The 15811-nt window shown below is 44.1% G+C and overlaps 1 protein-coding gene across 1 annotated transcript in view; it reads right to left on the bottom strand.

Moving 5' to 3' along the window:
- Positions 1–15811, bottom strand: part of ZFAND3 (zinc finger AN1-type containing 3) — a 265534-nt gene that overhangs the window by 48939 nt on the left and 200784 nt on the right. Inside the window, exon 5 of the mRNA XM_074989794.1 lies at positions 13689–13754. Within this exon, the coding sequence (XP_074845895.1) occupies positions 13689–13754 (66 nt within the window). The remainder of the gene's footprint in view (positions 1–13688; positions 13755–15811) is intronic.

Genomic DNA, 15811 nt, shown 5'->3' with positions numbered 1-15811 from the left:
CCGATGGCCCGAAAGCGAGCCTCTGGTAGATATACTCTCACTGTAACCGAGTTTATGCGAGCCCCTGTGAACTCTATGTCCTGTGTGGGGTCTATTTTTGATTTTGCCAGATTGATAACTAGGCCGAGTGAAGAGAACGTGTTTGCTGTGACGTGTATCATGCGCAGAACCTCCCCCTTCAAGGCCCCTTTGAGCAGGCAGTCGTCCAGATACGGGAAAATAAATACCCCCTGTCTGTGCAGGTAGGCTGACACCACTGCCAAGGTCTTGGTGAAGACTCTGGGGGCCGAGGAGAGGCCAAACGGTAGGACCTTGTATTGGAAGTGTTCGTTGCCTACCATGAACCGGAGGAATCGCCGGTGAGCCGGATGGATAGTTATGTGGAAGTACGCGTCTTGTAAATCGAGGGCTGCAAACCAGTCTCCATCGTCCAGTGCTGTAAGGATGGAGGCGATTGTGGTCATCCGAAAACGTTGCTTGCGCAGGTACCTGTTGAGGCCGCGAAGGTCTAAGATGGGCCTCCAGCCTCCTGTCTTTTTCTCCGTGAGGAAGTACCTGGAGTAGAACCCTTTCCCTTGCAGTTGCTCCGGCACTCTTTCCATTGCCCCTATGAGCATGAGATGGTCCACCTCCTGCCTGAGCCTCGCTACATGGGAGGCCTCCTGGAGGTGGGGCTTGGGTGGAGGTCGTGACGGTGGGAGCGACTGGAAGGGGATGGCGTACCCCGTGGCTATGATCTCCAGCACCCATTTGTCTGTGGTGATCCTTTGCCACTGGTCGTAGAATGGTCGGAGGCGATGGTGGAATAGTCGCTTCGGATGACCTTGTGCGATGGTAGTGATGGCGCAGCCCTGGATCTGTATGTCAAACTTGTGGCCTTTGGCCCCGCCCCGAGGACGCACGGCTCTGTTGTGAGCGTCGCCTGGGAGTTCTGTACTGCTGATGCTGTTGATGTCGCCTTTGCTCGTAACCCCTGTGGTACTGGGGGCGCTGTTGCTGGTACTGGTACCGTCTTTGTTGAGGGTAGTACCTTTTCTTTGTGTATGGAGGGGTGTAAATCCCCAGGGTCCTGAGTGTGGCTCTTGAATCTTTACTGGAATGAAGGACCGAGTCAGTTGATTCAGCAAACAGCTTCTGCGAGTCGAAGGGAAGGTCAACTATCTTCGCCTGCAGATCCCTCGGTATACCCGAAGTCTGGAGCCAGGACTCCCTTCGCATCACCACTGCCGTTGCTGTGGAACGTGCTGCTGTGTCCGCAACGTCCAGGGCGATCTGAACTCCCGTCCTCGAGGCCGCGTAGCCTTCTTGCACTATGGCCTTGAGCACCGGCTTTTTGTCCTCTGGAAGCGAGTCCATGAGGGAGGTTAACCTGGAATAGTTGTCGAAATTATGGTTCGCTAAGTGCGCTGCGTAATTTGCCATTCGCAACGTTAAAGTGGAGGAGGAGTAGACCTTTCTGCCGAACAGCTCTAGCTTCTTGGCATCTTTGTCTGTTCCCCCTGTCCTGAATTGAGATGTCTTTGATCTTTGTTGCGACGACTCCACCACCAAGGAATTTGGCTGTGGGTGGCTGCACAGGAACTCCATGCCCTTCGCCAGCATGGAAGTATTTCTTATCCGCTCACTTTTGGACAGGCGGAATAGTCGCAGGGGTCTGCCATATCGTAGTGGCGGACTCTAAGATCGCTTCATCAAGCGGTATTGCTACTCTGGAGGAGGCCGGAGGTCTCAAATTTTTGAGGAGCTTATGGTGTTTCTCTTGCACCTCTGCTGTCTGGATGCCTTTCGTGAAGGCCACCCTCTTAAACAGCTCTTGAAACTGTTTGAGATCGTCCGGAGGATGGACGTCCCCCGGGGCCGTAGCCTCGTCCGGGGAGGAGAGCGAGGAACCGCTGGGGTACGTCTCTCTGGACCCTTCCGGTTCCTGCTGGTGATGATACACCCTCTCGCTAGAGGTTTGCGAGGGAAAATCTCGGGGTTCCATAACCAGTCCCCCCTGAGATGCTTGAGTCTCTGTCCCTGGTCGCAATTGCCCTCGGGGGTACGAGATCGTCTGTGGGGATCTTTCCCTAGTAGATTGCCGATGGTGTCTATGCCTCGCGTGGTAGGGGCGACCATGGCAGTATAGGCACTGTTCTTGGGAAGGTGACCTAGACCACTCCCTTGGTGCATACCCTCTGCGTCTGGGGGAGGGAGATCGTCGAGACACTGGAGAGAGCGATTTTGCATAATAGTCCAGCGGTTCAAACCCCAGGAAGGGTGAAGGTGGTCCCAGCCAGGGTGAGGCTGGTTGCAAAAATGGAGAAGGGGGCTCCGGGTAGGCTAGGGGGGACCCCTGCCTTCTGGTTGGAGTCTGCAACATAAGCGGAGGGCTGTGAGAAAGCAACTCCACAGCCCTGTCCGGAGAGGGGCTGCAATGCCTCCTCTTGTGTGCAGCCTTCCCCCTCCCTGGAGGAGGTAACTCCGCCCCCTGATGCACAGGGGATCCCGGCCCCGTCCGCACCGTGCTAGGCACGCTCGAAGGCGGTGCCGCACGTGCGGTGTCCTTCGGTGCCTGCAGGCTGCGTGCCTGCGCGCTCTGCACCGCTGGTTCCCCGGGGGTCGGTGCCGCCGGTACCGGCGCTTGTTTAGCCGCCGCCCTGCCTGCGGTGCGGGGCAGCTGGCTGATTATCGGAGGCTGAGCTGCTTCCACGTGGCTCTCCGTGCCGCTGCCGATCAGCTGTTGCTGCGGCTGGGGGCTGCTCGCTCCTCCCGTCCCGCTCGCTGTTGCTGCTGGCAGGGATCGGGCTGGGGAGGCTTTCCTCCGTTTTTGCGCTGATGGGGTGAGGGAGGCAGCTTTCCTTTTATGGGCCCCGGAGGGTCCCTCCTGCTGCGGCCGCTCCAGCACGTCTGGCTGGAGGGCTTTATCAAAAAGCAGCATTTTAAGCCGCATCTCCCTGTCTCTCCTTGCTCTGGCTGTTAATTTAGCACAGAAGGAGCATTTCTGTGCAACATGGGACTCCCCAAGGCACCTTATGCATAGACTGTGCCCATCGGACGCTGGCATCGCCTCTCGGCAGGACTCACATTTTTTAAATCCTGAAGAGGACATTGTTGGTGAGTCTTTCAGTTGTTAAACGGGTACTTAGCACCTTCTCTGTGCTGTCTTCCCCTTCCGATGGCCTGCCGCAGCAGGAGGGCTGATGGCCCTATGCTCCTGGCCTCCGGCGCTTGTTACTGGGACTGGATTGAAGCTGTCCCGCTTGTAGTTTGTTTGTTGCTTTTTTTTTTTTTTTTTTTTTTTTGCAAAAACAACAACCAGCTAACTTGCAGTAGCCTAAGTACTTGAAAAACTTTAAGAAAAACAGTTAAAGTCATTGAATACGCTACTTGGCCTTAGCCTAGTTCAGATTCCGTCTGCAGCCGACGGCGGTTAAGAGGAACTGGCGGGGACCGGATCGCGCACATGGCCAGGATCGCGCAAGGGAGCAGCGCGCGCCGGCGCATGTGCGGTCCGGCAGAAACTGCTTGGAAGATCCGATCTGCGGCGCCGGGCAAGCCCGACACCTATTGTGGAGCACCCACGGGGACACTCGAAGAAGAATTAAAAGTTACGACTGTACAGAATACACAGAGCAGCAGAATAAACCTTGGTGACTGTACAGTTCATGTAATCTGACTGCAGAAACTGGAGAAAGAATACACTGCATATAGTTCAGTGGTGGGCTGTACGCAGCCCATCCAGGTTCTGTATATGTCCTGCTCACCTTCCTGTGCCCCATTCTGCTGTGCCTCTCGTGTGCTAGGGGCCCAGAACTTACCTATTCCTTCCACACCTTCTCAGCATTTCTGGAGCTCTGTAAGTCACCTGATTTGCACTGGGTCCCCACTCCCCCTTCATCCCAGAGCTTCAGTGCTGTGAATTAGCTGATTCATGGCATTCAAGAACTGGTACAGAGTTGAAAGAGCAGGGCTGGGGCATGACTCAGCTGATTCATGTCACTTGGTAAATGCTGGGAGGGAAGGGAAGGAGAAGGAGAAGGCATGGTGTGCACTGTGCAGAGAAGGCAGAGAAAAGGCTGGGTAGAGGTCTGAGGGAAGGTGCGGATGGTGTGCAGAGCCTCCAGGGGAGGGCGAGGTTGACCAAAATGAGAAATGACACATTAAAGCAGGGGCACATGTGAGAGGCATGAAGATTTCACACAATATTGTGGGAGCCACATGCTCTCTATGCTTCTGTTACTTTTGCCAGCAATTTAATTTGCTCCCAATAATGAATCACATTGGGTGCATCTACACTAGGAACTAACTAACTTTAAAGTTAGGCACTACAGCGAAGTAGCCAGCAGAGAGTCCATACACATTTTCTCTTATTTTGAAGGTAACTTTGAAGTCCTTACTCCATTCCTGGGAGTGGAGTAGTGCCCTACTTCGAAGTTGAACTTCAAAGTAGGGTGTGTGTAGATGCTCTACTTCGAAGTAAGCAACTTTGAAGGTATTTTGTAGTGTAGAGACAGCCATTGTGTTGAAAAGGCATAACAAAGAAGGAGAATCAAGTGCAATGTATTTTATCTTATTCTTGGTGTCATGGTTAGTGCACGTGCCCACTTCAATCTTGCAGCCCACTGAGATGACAGTGGGCCACTCCTGTGATCCCCTCACTTGGCTTGGTTGCCCATCGCTGATAGAGTTAGAGGGACTTAACACAACATCTGCTACTTCTGATCCCTTCCATTAAGGAACTAACAGGCCAAGTGCTTCCAGTAAACAGATTTACTGAAGAATCTACTATTACATGTGTATATTTTGAAGGGTTTCATTGGAAAATGAATTCTTAAATGGAAAATAGAAAAGCCTGTTCACCGGGATGTCTCCGCTGCTGTCTGGAATGATTAAGCTTAGGGTATTGTCTGTAGTTACAGGGGGCTCAGCAAGCCACAATCAATCTTCAGATAGACTTTGCCACTTGTGTGAAGATGCAGCAAAATCAATCTTTCCGGGCTCGGATGTCAACCCTAGTACTCCATGCTGTCGTGCGGAGTACGGGACATCAGCACAAGCCCAAACAGCCCTGATCTACACCAGGGAATAAAGTTGATCCTGATATATCGATTCTAGCTATGCTAAATGGCATAGCTAAAATTGCATATCTGGGATTGACTTTGTTCCCTGGCGTAGACCAGATCTCAGATCCTGAGGCTTTAACCAGGAGTCAGGTATAATCTTTGGGACACTGTCCCCAAATCAGGAGTACATGAATTAGCAACCAGATGATCTACACTTTAAATTAAAACATGGTACTAGTACCCTTTTGTAGGGTAGTTAATTGATTTTGAACTGCTTAAAAATAAACTGGCACATTCAAAATATCTCATTGAAAATTATAAAGAGCTTTATTTTTCTTTAGTTTTAAGCCCACTGGTAAAAGAGTTATCATTTCAGACCTGAACAGCACTCTGTAGTGAAATCAACTCAGCCCTTTCAGGCTGACAGCAACATAGTCCCTGACGAATTTTTTCAATCAGATATTAGTCATGTTCAAGTTAACGACTCAACGATTCTTTGATACATTCTTTATTTTGCCATGCTAAGGCTGCCAAGACAAATTAGCCCAAGCTGGTAAAAGCAAGCCCTCGGCTATCCCAATCTTGTACTAATATATATTTTCAAGAAGTTTTGGAAAAAGGGCATAGATGGGAAATGCATGACATGTAACACTAATTCCCCTATCCCTTCAATAAATGGAGATGTGGTTTATTTAAAATTCTGAGCTGCAGTTCTGCTATTTGGGAATAGCTTTCTGAAAGTCTATGTGTGGGTGGATAGTCGTAATGAAACAGAGAATTCAGAACTGTGGGGAGCATAAGGCCAAATAACATTTTATAGTGTGTGTGTGTGTGTGTGTGTGTGTGTGTGTGTGTGTGTGTGTGTGTGTGTGTGTGTGTGTGTGTGTGTGTGTGTGTGTGTGTGTGTTCTTTTAAAAATAATTATATGGATGCAGTGGAAGGCTAGTTAACTAAACCCACAGAGGCACAAACTGTTCAAACAACTAATCTCAATATGAAATCCCCCATGGCATAGTGCTCTAAATTTAAATGTTCCTAATTTAACCGTAACATTTAAGGTTACTGTGCAGTGTCCATTCCTTTCTCAGTGGATCTGAGGAATGACTTTTGCTACAATACAGTTTCACAAAAAAAGATGTCATCATATCTGAAAATGTGATAGTCTCATATCTTATAAACTTCATTCACACTGTCTTGGAAACAAATGCTGCCATATGGATTGAAGAAAGCCCAAAAAAATGGGAAACCACAATGTACAGTTGGGACAAGATGTTTAATGAGGGGCTGTATGGGTTAGTCTTCCTTTTTACAAATGATTTAAAAGGGGAGAAACCAGCAACATGTCTCAATCACCGCACAATCCATTTTTCTGGCCTTTCTAAAAGCTATGTCACTCTGCTCAGGTGCATTTAGATTGGTTCTTGCAGCAGCATTCTCTTAGGGCAGTGATACTCAGCCCTCAGTGGTAATTCAGGAATCAAATTAGCTAATCAATACTGCCCAAAGAGCCACAACAGAGCAAATTCATTGTTTCATTTAGTGTTCTACTACATCTTTATATTTAAATGGTATGATGGGAAACACTTAAGGTGTGTGGGTATACGTAATTATCATAGCAAAATGACCAAGCATTATTTTATCAACTACAAAGGCTTAGTAAATTAATAAAAGTACCCTGAGAGGCTAACAACTAAATCACATGGTGTTTTAATATCATGTGCTGCAATAAACTGCAGAAGAGACACTGAAGAACCATTTGTGGCTCACAAGCTTCAGTATCAACGTCCTAATCTGCTGCTTTGACCTTTTCAGCCCTCTTTTTGCATCCTTCCAAAGCCCCTCCCCCACCTTCACTGTGACAAACATACGCTGCTTGTCTTCGCTCTCAACGCCCTTTATGGTGTAACTCTGTACTTCTCTCTGTTAAAGCCAAAATGTCAACTCCCACCTCCTATCAGCCCAGGATGACAACCTCCATCTCTACTTGCTAAATTTTCAAACACGCATCTTCATGCATTCTCCCCTTATGCCCCTTACACTTATGGAGGCACTTCCCCAAAAAAGCCACCTCATTATCATAAATCAATTATCTTCTCAAAACTCTCATTCACCATAATACTTACGAAAAACTTGACAATAGTTAGGTTTCTGGTGTACAGAGACCACTTCCTAGCATGCTTTCATCTCTCTCCCACCAACCTTGTGTTCTTAATGAGTAGCTCTGATGTCTTGATAAAGAAGAGGAACTGTTTCTAGAGTGCAGATTATCAGCATATATTCTAAAAGGGAGAGCTTAGAGGGAAAAAGGGATCCCAGAGTGATGATGAATTTTTGGTTCTCTTGGTCATTTCCCTGCACTTGTTGAAAGAATAGCAGGAAGAGAATGATAGAGAATCAACATGCAACTAAGTTTCTCTAAATATTCTGGGTTTAAGGTACTTCACATAAGGCCAGTGAGAGAGCTACAAGTCCTCTTGTCCAGATACTTGTGTGGGTACAAGATAATTGGTACTCACTCAGAGAAAGAAATGCCAGAATGTTATGACTTATGCATTTTCACTTCTAAATGTTGTTTTCCATACCCCAGAGAATGATTGTTTAGGAGCAAACAGCATGAGTGACTGGTATCTGAAGTCTTAGGTTGCCTGCAAATGTCTTTTTACAGTCTTCTAATTTGAAGGCTAATTTCAACAACATTATACTTCAGAAAAGCCACAGACAAAGAGGTCAGCAGTCTATGAGACTTCAATGGAAGCAAATGACAGACGGTCACAAAAAGACTTTTTTTTCTGAATATTGAAGTATCAGGTGTCTATATGTCCCTTAATAGCTGCAGTTTTTTTCTTCCTCCCATAACTCAGGGATCATCTGCACACTTAGTCTGCACTGATCTGGCGTATAAATATACCACTCAGTAGCTTGCCATTTACTCAAAGTTCTCTAGTGCACTTTGATCATTGCCACTTTGAAACGGGAGTCAATCAAAAAACCCACTAGGGAACTTATAGGGTGTGAAAACAGTTACCAAATGGACAAGTAGCACATGGCAGGCATGTGAGGGGTAGATAAACACTCCAGTTTACCATGAAGTAAATGTTTGTGGAGACAAGCTCAGTTGTGGCAGCTGCCGATTGCATATGAGCACCAGTTTACTTGTAGGTCAAAATTAAACAAGAATACGTTTATGGTGATGCTAAAATGACATCCTAAAATTGCAGCTGTAGGCCCTTAAAGCTGTTTACAAGCTTATTACAGTACTTACAATTAGGATCTTAATCTACTATAATCATAAAAGGGGTTTCCGAATGCTCTTAGATACCAGCCTCTGAAACTAATGTATAGTGTATGTGAAGCAAACATTAGAACACCTTCTGGCAAAAGCAGAAACTGATCTGTCTATCCAGATAGATATGGGAGTATGGAACAGATAATACAACTCATCTCAGAAATAGGCAGCAAAATGAGGCAGTAAAAACCCATCAGTATACATCATCTGATCATGGTACAGTGTCATCCTCCAGCCTCTATTAGCCCTCACTGTATCAGTGTAAGTCCCAGACACTTTATCCTGTTTATAATTGCTGATGAGCAGTAATAAGGCCTCCACGCCTCAGCTCTCGTCCGTTCCACTTCAGCGCCCACCTATTAGGTAATAACTTTTATTTACAGCCTTGTTTGATGCGCTGTTCTATTAGTACAGCCAAGAATGGAGCAGGGTAAAGAAGTGTCTCTAATGGGCACTATTATTGCCAAGGCTGGGAGATTTATAATGCAGCTTTGTGGCTTCTTCTAGCATCACATTCATTCTGGTGAGAAGGCTCTATGAAGGTTGGATTGCTAACAGAGTGCCCTCCAACAGTCAAACACTAAAGAGCACCTCAAAAGTTCAATTGGAACAACAACAAAAGCACCTCAAAGTTGTTTTTATCATAAAAATATCTATCACTAATCTTTTTAAATTGTTAAGTCAGACACTTTACCTCTGCAGGGCAATAGAAGAGCTAATTAATGATAGACCAAAGTTTTTTGTCGTTACTAATCGTGTAAGGAATGATAAAAGCAATTGCAAAAAAGTTTCAGCCACAGTCAAGGAGTCAATAATTTGATTGACATTTCCACGTGCCTGTGCAAGCAGTTCCCAATAGATTGTCATCTCAGGCAATGTTGGGTCAGTCCTGCAAGGGGGTGAGCACTGTGGCACAGAGCTAGGAAAATGCTTAAGCACATGCCTAAATTTAAAGATCAATGCCAGAGCGCTCAGCACCTCCTAAGGCACAGCCTCAAACAGGTGGATGAATACAACATGCTCCTAAAACTGAACCCCTGTACCAAAAAAGTACTAATGATATGCAAAATAAGTTTCTGAAACCTTAGCACCAAGCAAAATTACAAATAAAGTGCACACATCTTTAATAAGAAAATCCTTGTTTTTCATGAACCTCCCATGAGCAGTGGAGCAAGGCACTTACAAATCCATCACCTAACTATATGGATAAACTCTGTGGATTGACTGAATCATTATTGCAACTGACGTGTTTCTACTGCACCCTCTTTCTTAAAGCACAATCAAGAATTTGCACAGTGCACTCAAGTTTCACCAACCTTTCCAGGAAATCTCTATATTGTATGAAAATGCTTTAAAATCTCTCTGTTATGAATTACATAAGTCGTCAGTCAGATAGCAGAATAATAATATCCTCATAGAGTATTTAATACTATACTTTCATGAGAGAGACCCAAGTGTAAATGGGGTAAGGATGCCAAACAGTGTTGAACAAACCTTACTACAGTAATGTCAGCCATTAATCCTGACATGAATTCTAACCGATAAAAGACAAATTAAAATACATAAAAAAGCCATTCAGCAGGCCAAAGACCAACAACTTTTCCACACCGTTTTCACACCTCTTCTATCTCTTCAAAATCTTTATGACCTCACGCCAGCTAGTCATTCTAAGACTTCTCATTCTTTTCTATTATAATCATTTTCCTTTGGGCACACTTTAAAACTTACATACTTTTACAATGAGCCCATCAATTCTGGCAAAAGGAGGAAAAACACTATTTGGTGTCATAATGATTCTTTTTTTTTGTCAGAGGGCTTCTCCAGAATCCAAGCTGGCAAGTGCACAAGGTAAAAACTCTTTTTTTATTTTTGTGAAAAAAACACTTGTTCCTTGTCTTCATGCATTTATTGTTTTGATCTTTCTTCAATGGTTACATTAAATGCTAATAAAATGTGAAAGGTTTACATCTTCCTTAATATTCTCCTGATGGAAGCCATCTTATTACATAAAGTAGGTCAAATTTCTAATTTTCTGTCTTGAATGCTAATACTGCAGACCTAATGGAAAAACTACACTAGGGGAGATGGGGTGTGTGGAGGGGGGGAGGGGGCGGTGAAAGCTGAACTCACACCAAAGCTTTCTTCCTTTAAAGCTCAGACCTGAGGAAACGTGATTCTTGCAAAATGAAGAATTATATGCAAAGTATAGCATACAGAATTTTTATCTACTGAACTACTGACTTCCTAGGAATGTGCCTACAACTTGAAATGTTACTACTAAGGTGACCATCTGTCCCACATTAGGCAGGATGGTCCCATATTTGGGACATCAAAAAGGCACCCCTACTTATTTTTTAAAAAGAACAAACTGTCTCATATTTGAGCCCTCCCTCACCGACCTTTTTGATTAACAGCTGCGCAGGTGCAGCTGTTGGTAGGAGTCACCTCCCCCAGCCTCAGAGAAGCGGGAGAGCGTGGGCGGCTGTCGCAACCCTGCCACTTCCCCGGGGGTTGGGGAGCGCTGGTGGCTGCTGTTTCCCTGGGCTGCTGGGCAGGGCTGGCAGCTGCCACCTCCTTCCTGGCTCGCTGGAGCTTGGTGGAGCTGAGAAGAGCCATCCCCGCAATCTCCCTGTCCCGTATTTGTGACCCTAGTTACTACGCTTACCTTGAGTATAATACAAAATATTCACCTGATCAGCTCACCTCTAAATCCCAACTCAAGTTAGGAGTTTTATAGAAGACATGAGGAAAAGCTTCCTGTCAGGGTGGTTAAACACTGGAATAAATTACCTAGGGAGGTTGCAGACTCTCCATCATTGCAAATATTTAAGAGCAGGTTATATAGACCTCTATCCAGGTCTGGCCTAGACAAGGGGTTGGCAACCTGTGGCACCAAGCACTACCACAGCTGACTCCACTTGCAGCTCTAGAGGCTGCCACCATGTAAACAATGCCCACAGGTAAAACTGGATGTAGTGGGTTTGTTTAAGTGACGGCAGCCGCCAGAGCTGCAAGTGGAGTCAGCAGTGGCAAGGAGCCCCAGAAGAAGCAGCCAGCAGGTCAGGGAGCCACCCATGTACTGCACATGGTGAAACCAAGGCTGCAGGAGAACTGGAGGGAGGGGCAGCCGAGCCTGCCCTGTTGGAGCTGCGCTGAGAAGGCAGGAGGGGGTGGGGCAGGATGGAGGAGAAGTGGCAGAACATGGAGCTCCTTGTCTTAGGCAGGTAAATCCTAGGGGTGGGTGGGTTTGGGGCTGACAGGGATTAAGTATGAGGATGTGGGGAGAGGTGGTTTGGGGCTGATAGGGGTTAAACCTGGGGGTAGGGAGCAGGTTTGCAAGAAGGGGGGTAAAGCATAGGGATAGGGTGGATTTGGAGGCTGAGGTGGGTAAAGCCTGGAGATAAGGGTAACAAATTTCTAACTGGTAAAAACCATTGTGTGCGCACTGTTCTTAAAATAGGGGTGACACAAAGTATGGTATGATATTTATTAAGGATTGTCTCATATTCACATGCTTTGCGGCTCTTAAAGTATTGATTTTGTAACTGAATTTGAAAAAATGGCTCTTCTCTCTATTTCATTTGCAGACCCCTGGTCTAAACGGTGCTTGGCCCTGCTATTAGGGCAGGGGGCTCGACTCTATGATCTCTTGAGATCCCTTTCAGTTCTAGTGTTCTATGATTCTTTACACCTAGTAAACCTCTTTGTAGCCCATACTACCACTAAATGTTTATATTTAGTGAGATTCCCAAACATAGCCCCAGACAACACATCCATTTTTAATTAAAGCTCCACTGATGACATTTGTTTGAAATGTAAATTTTGAAAAAAGTATTTTTTAATCAAACTTTGATTTTTTAAAATTATTACAAGTGGTGCTTTAACAAATCAACTTTTTCAATTTTATTTGAACCCAAAGAGAAATGTTTGCAGGCCAGACCCTTCTAGAACTAGAAACTGAAATTGATTAGCTTATTTCCACTGTCAAATCTAGAAGAAAATCTAAAAGTAAGTGAAGGATAAACAGTGACAAAAAATGTATATTTAAAACACTGTTTTTTGGGGGTAATTATGAGTTTTGTTTTGGAAAGGATAAAAAAAGGATAAAAATTCCTGGAGCACAGCCGCAGGAGAGTGAAAGACATCAAATAAATAACACAGGCCCTGACCCGGGAAGAGAAGGCAACTTCAAAAAGAAGCTTGGGAAAAATTTGCTTTATTTAATTAGCAGTTATGCCAAAGGAGAGGCTGGTAACCCTAACAGCAATTTTGTATTTTTGCTGATAGCTTGTAGAAGCACATTACATATGATAAATATCCCAGAATCAAGGCACCAAAAATCTCTCCAGTTTACTAGCACAAACTGGGAATAAGAAAGTTGCTGGGGGAAAACATCTAAATGTTTAATGAGAAATTTTTCAACACGTCTAATAGTTCCATCTGCCTTAGTCTAATCTAAGGCAATATTGCTTCTCCCATATGCCAAGGCAAATTGTAATCTTATTCGCCATTTTACTGATTATGATCACATTTTCACATAGTGCTTTTCTACTATTATTTTTCAAGACCATCTATCCTGAACATTATTTAACCACATTACAGTCTAACTTTTAGTTAAATATTACAGCTGCTATTGTATGAAGGACTGTATCTAGTTGAGCTTAGTTTATGGAGAGGGAGAGAGAGAAGGATACAGAAGCAAGGTTACTTTTTGTTCAGAAGCACTCTCACATCTCAACGGGACAGAAAAATCTTGATCTTTGATTACTGGAAGAGGGGGCCCACGTAAAGAAAAAAAAAAAGGCAACCGTAAGGTGCACTGCATTAACTAGTAAAAAACTGAGACATGTTTCCTGCAAGAGTCCCTGCAGAAGAAGAAAGCCTTAAGCCCTGAAAGAGAGGGAGTCCTTAACTATACTTGGAACTAGCCCCCATTCAGCAATGAGTACTGCAATATTTGTGCTTAAGACAAGGGCATGCAAAAACTGATCTAAATCAAATTTACCCTGGTATCAACTGATGCAAACATCAGCTCCTCCTTGTGTGTATTGTGAGGTCAGTCAGGAAGGGTGCATCTAACTGCTCTGCTATTTTACTTTTTCTTTTAAAGTGGGATTGTCATAGGTCTAAATTAGATTAAACCAACAAGATTACTTTTATATTTTTGTATGGCTATATCATGTTAATTGCAAAAGCTATAAATGTAGTTTCTCCCGTTTTTCATGATTTAGCTGCTACTCTCAACAGCAGGTCACCAAGGTTTATTTCCCACTGCAATTCTCCTGGTACGCTTACTACATTTGCTTGTCATTTTACAATTACATATTATGCAAAGCCTAACAGAAAGCAAAACTTACCGGAGTCACAGGATCTTTTGGTTGGCGTGGTTAATGTGACATGAGGTGTACCTGTGCATGGCCCACCTGGAAAAGGAGAATAAAGTTAGGCCCAAAGCACATTAATGAGCAGCATTTGCCATCTTGCAGATTGATCAAATCAGAGATAGGCCTAGGAATGTACAGGTACTCAAACATACACACCTCCTAGGAGTTTATGGTTGTAGGCAGTCCAGATTATTCAGCTCTTTGTCCTCCAATCCTTCCTTCCCATTACTATCTAAATATGACTTAAAATTAAATATTGGGATGACTTTTTTTAACTGCACTAAATATCTTGTTAGACACATCTTCAGAGAAATACAATGGCAAAAGTGAGTCTACATACCAACAGAGCTGGGATCTCCTATAGACAATCTACAAAAAGTCCCTGGGATGAAATCATGGCTCCCCTGAAGTTAATAGGAGGTTTGCACTATGTTTCAATAGCACTTCACAATCAAGTCACGTAAATAGATGCAAAAAGTCATAGCCTTTAATGAGCTGAAGCTGCTTATACCAGGCCTACATTTTTGTCCCGTTTTCTAAAAATCATTTCTCCCATCATTGAAACATACTTTTCTTTGGATGGAATGTAGTAACTATTGAGCAGCACACAGCAAAACTGCACAGTAGTTTAGGGTAGAAAGAGAACAGCATATCCAACTGAAACTGCTGGAAGAAATTACAGTCAGAGTATTGACCAAAATGGAATAAGTATGATGCAATCATAAACCACCAGTAGTCAAAGCTTTGGTTTTACATATAATCCATATAAAAACATAGACTACATTACCTCTGTGGACAAATTTTATTCTCAGGTTCTGGACTCTTGCCCACTCATCTGGTATTTGTTTGGTGGCAAATTGCTTTTAGGCTACCCACCATATTTCAACATGCATCATCATGGAAGAGCTCTCCAGAGAACTTGTTAAACTAACAAACAACCAATTCAGCATATTCACTGTATTGAAGTAAAATGCACACAAAACCATATACTGAGTAAAGACAAATTGACAGAACGTGTAACTGACAATAATAATACATTGTAGCTTGGATAATTGGATATTATACACCTAGAACCCAAAATTACATCTGATCTACTAGACTTGGGCCATCAAAATACCAACAATTCAATATAAATACAAATTCAGTATAAAGCAAAAGGCTTAGACTAAGTCTGGTCCTAAACAGTTGGATGTGCTGCTAACTGGACCTATGTCTATGCTGCCAGGCAGGTCAGACTACAGGGATGGGAACTCCCATGCACACCAGTCCCGCACTAAAATGATCCTGTGTGGATGTACCCAGTTTAGCTCACAATTAACACAGTCATTTTCAAACAGCACTGCAGTAAGAACATTTCAGTTTGCACATGCAGCATACACAGGGGAGTTACAGTGCAGCACTTTGATGTGCATTGCTACCCACACTCCTACAGTCCAAACCTCTGCCATTTTAAAAACAGAATAAATTGCAACTATTCCTCATTCTTTTGCATTTCCAGGTGTGTAACAGGAGTTTATTGCCGCATTTGATATGACGTTCGAAGGGGTCTGATTTTGCACACTAGTAAGGTTTTAACAACAAGCAACTTAGGACTTGCATGCAAATATATCAGAGTGCTTCAGAACACACACGTTTGTGTGCCTTGAGCAGCATTTTCTTCCATGGGTGTTTTTGGTTCCAGCATTAAAAGTAGTCATGAATAATAATTGTGCATGGTGGGCTCAAATATGCAATTATATGCAGAAATCATAATGCTGAATCCACTGCTTTACTAACAATTAAGAAATCTTTACATTATTATTTGAAATAGGGAAGTGTACAATTCATACAGTTTGGTTAGGAAAACAAATTACTGTCCTCATAGAACTGCTACAAACAAATGGCTTAAGTTAACACATCCCCATAAGTATCAAAATCTTAGTACCTGGCATCAGTGCGTGTGTAACTATGGTTCACAAAATGCTCACTCAGTACATGTGCTTTGCACATGAAACACTGGTTGCTCAATTCTTAGCATAATCCAAATGACTGGAAACATAATTGCTCTCCTGCCAAATGAAGCAAAATCAATGCCCTTTGCTTGAAAAGACATCCCC

The sequence above is a fragment of the Carettochelys insculpta genome, chromosome 3, assembly GCF_033958435.1.
Source record: "Carettochelys insculpta isolate YL-2023 chromosome 3, ASM3395843v1, whole genome shotgun sequence".
Lineage (NCBI taxonomy): Eukaryota > Metazoa > Chordata > Testudines > Carettochelyidae > Carettochelys > Carettochelys insculpta.
The sequence above is the reverse complement of the archived record's forward strand: the minus strand, read 5'-3'. Positions and strand labels throughout refer to the sequence as shown.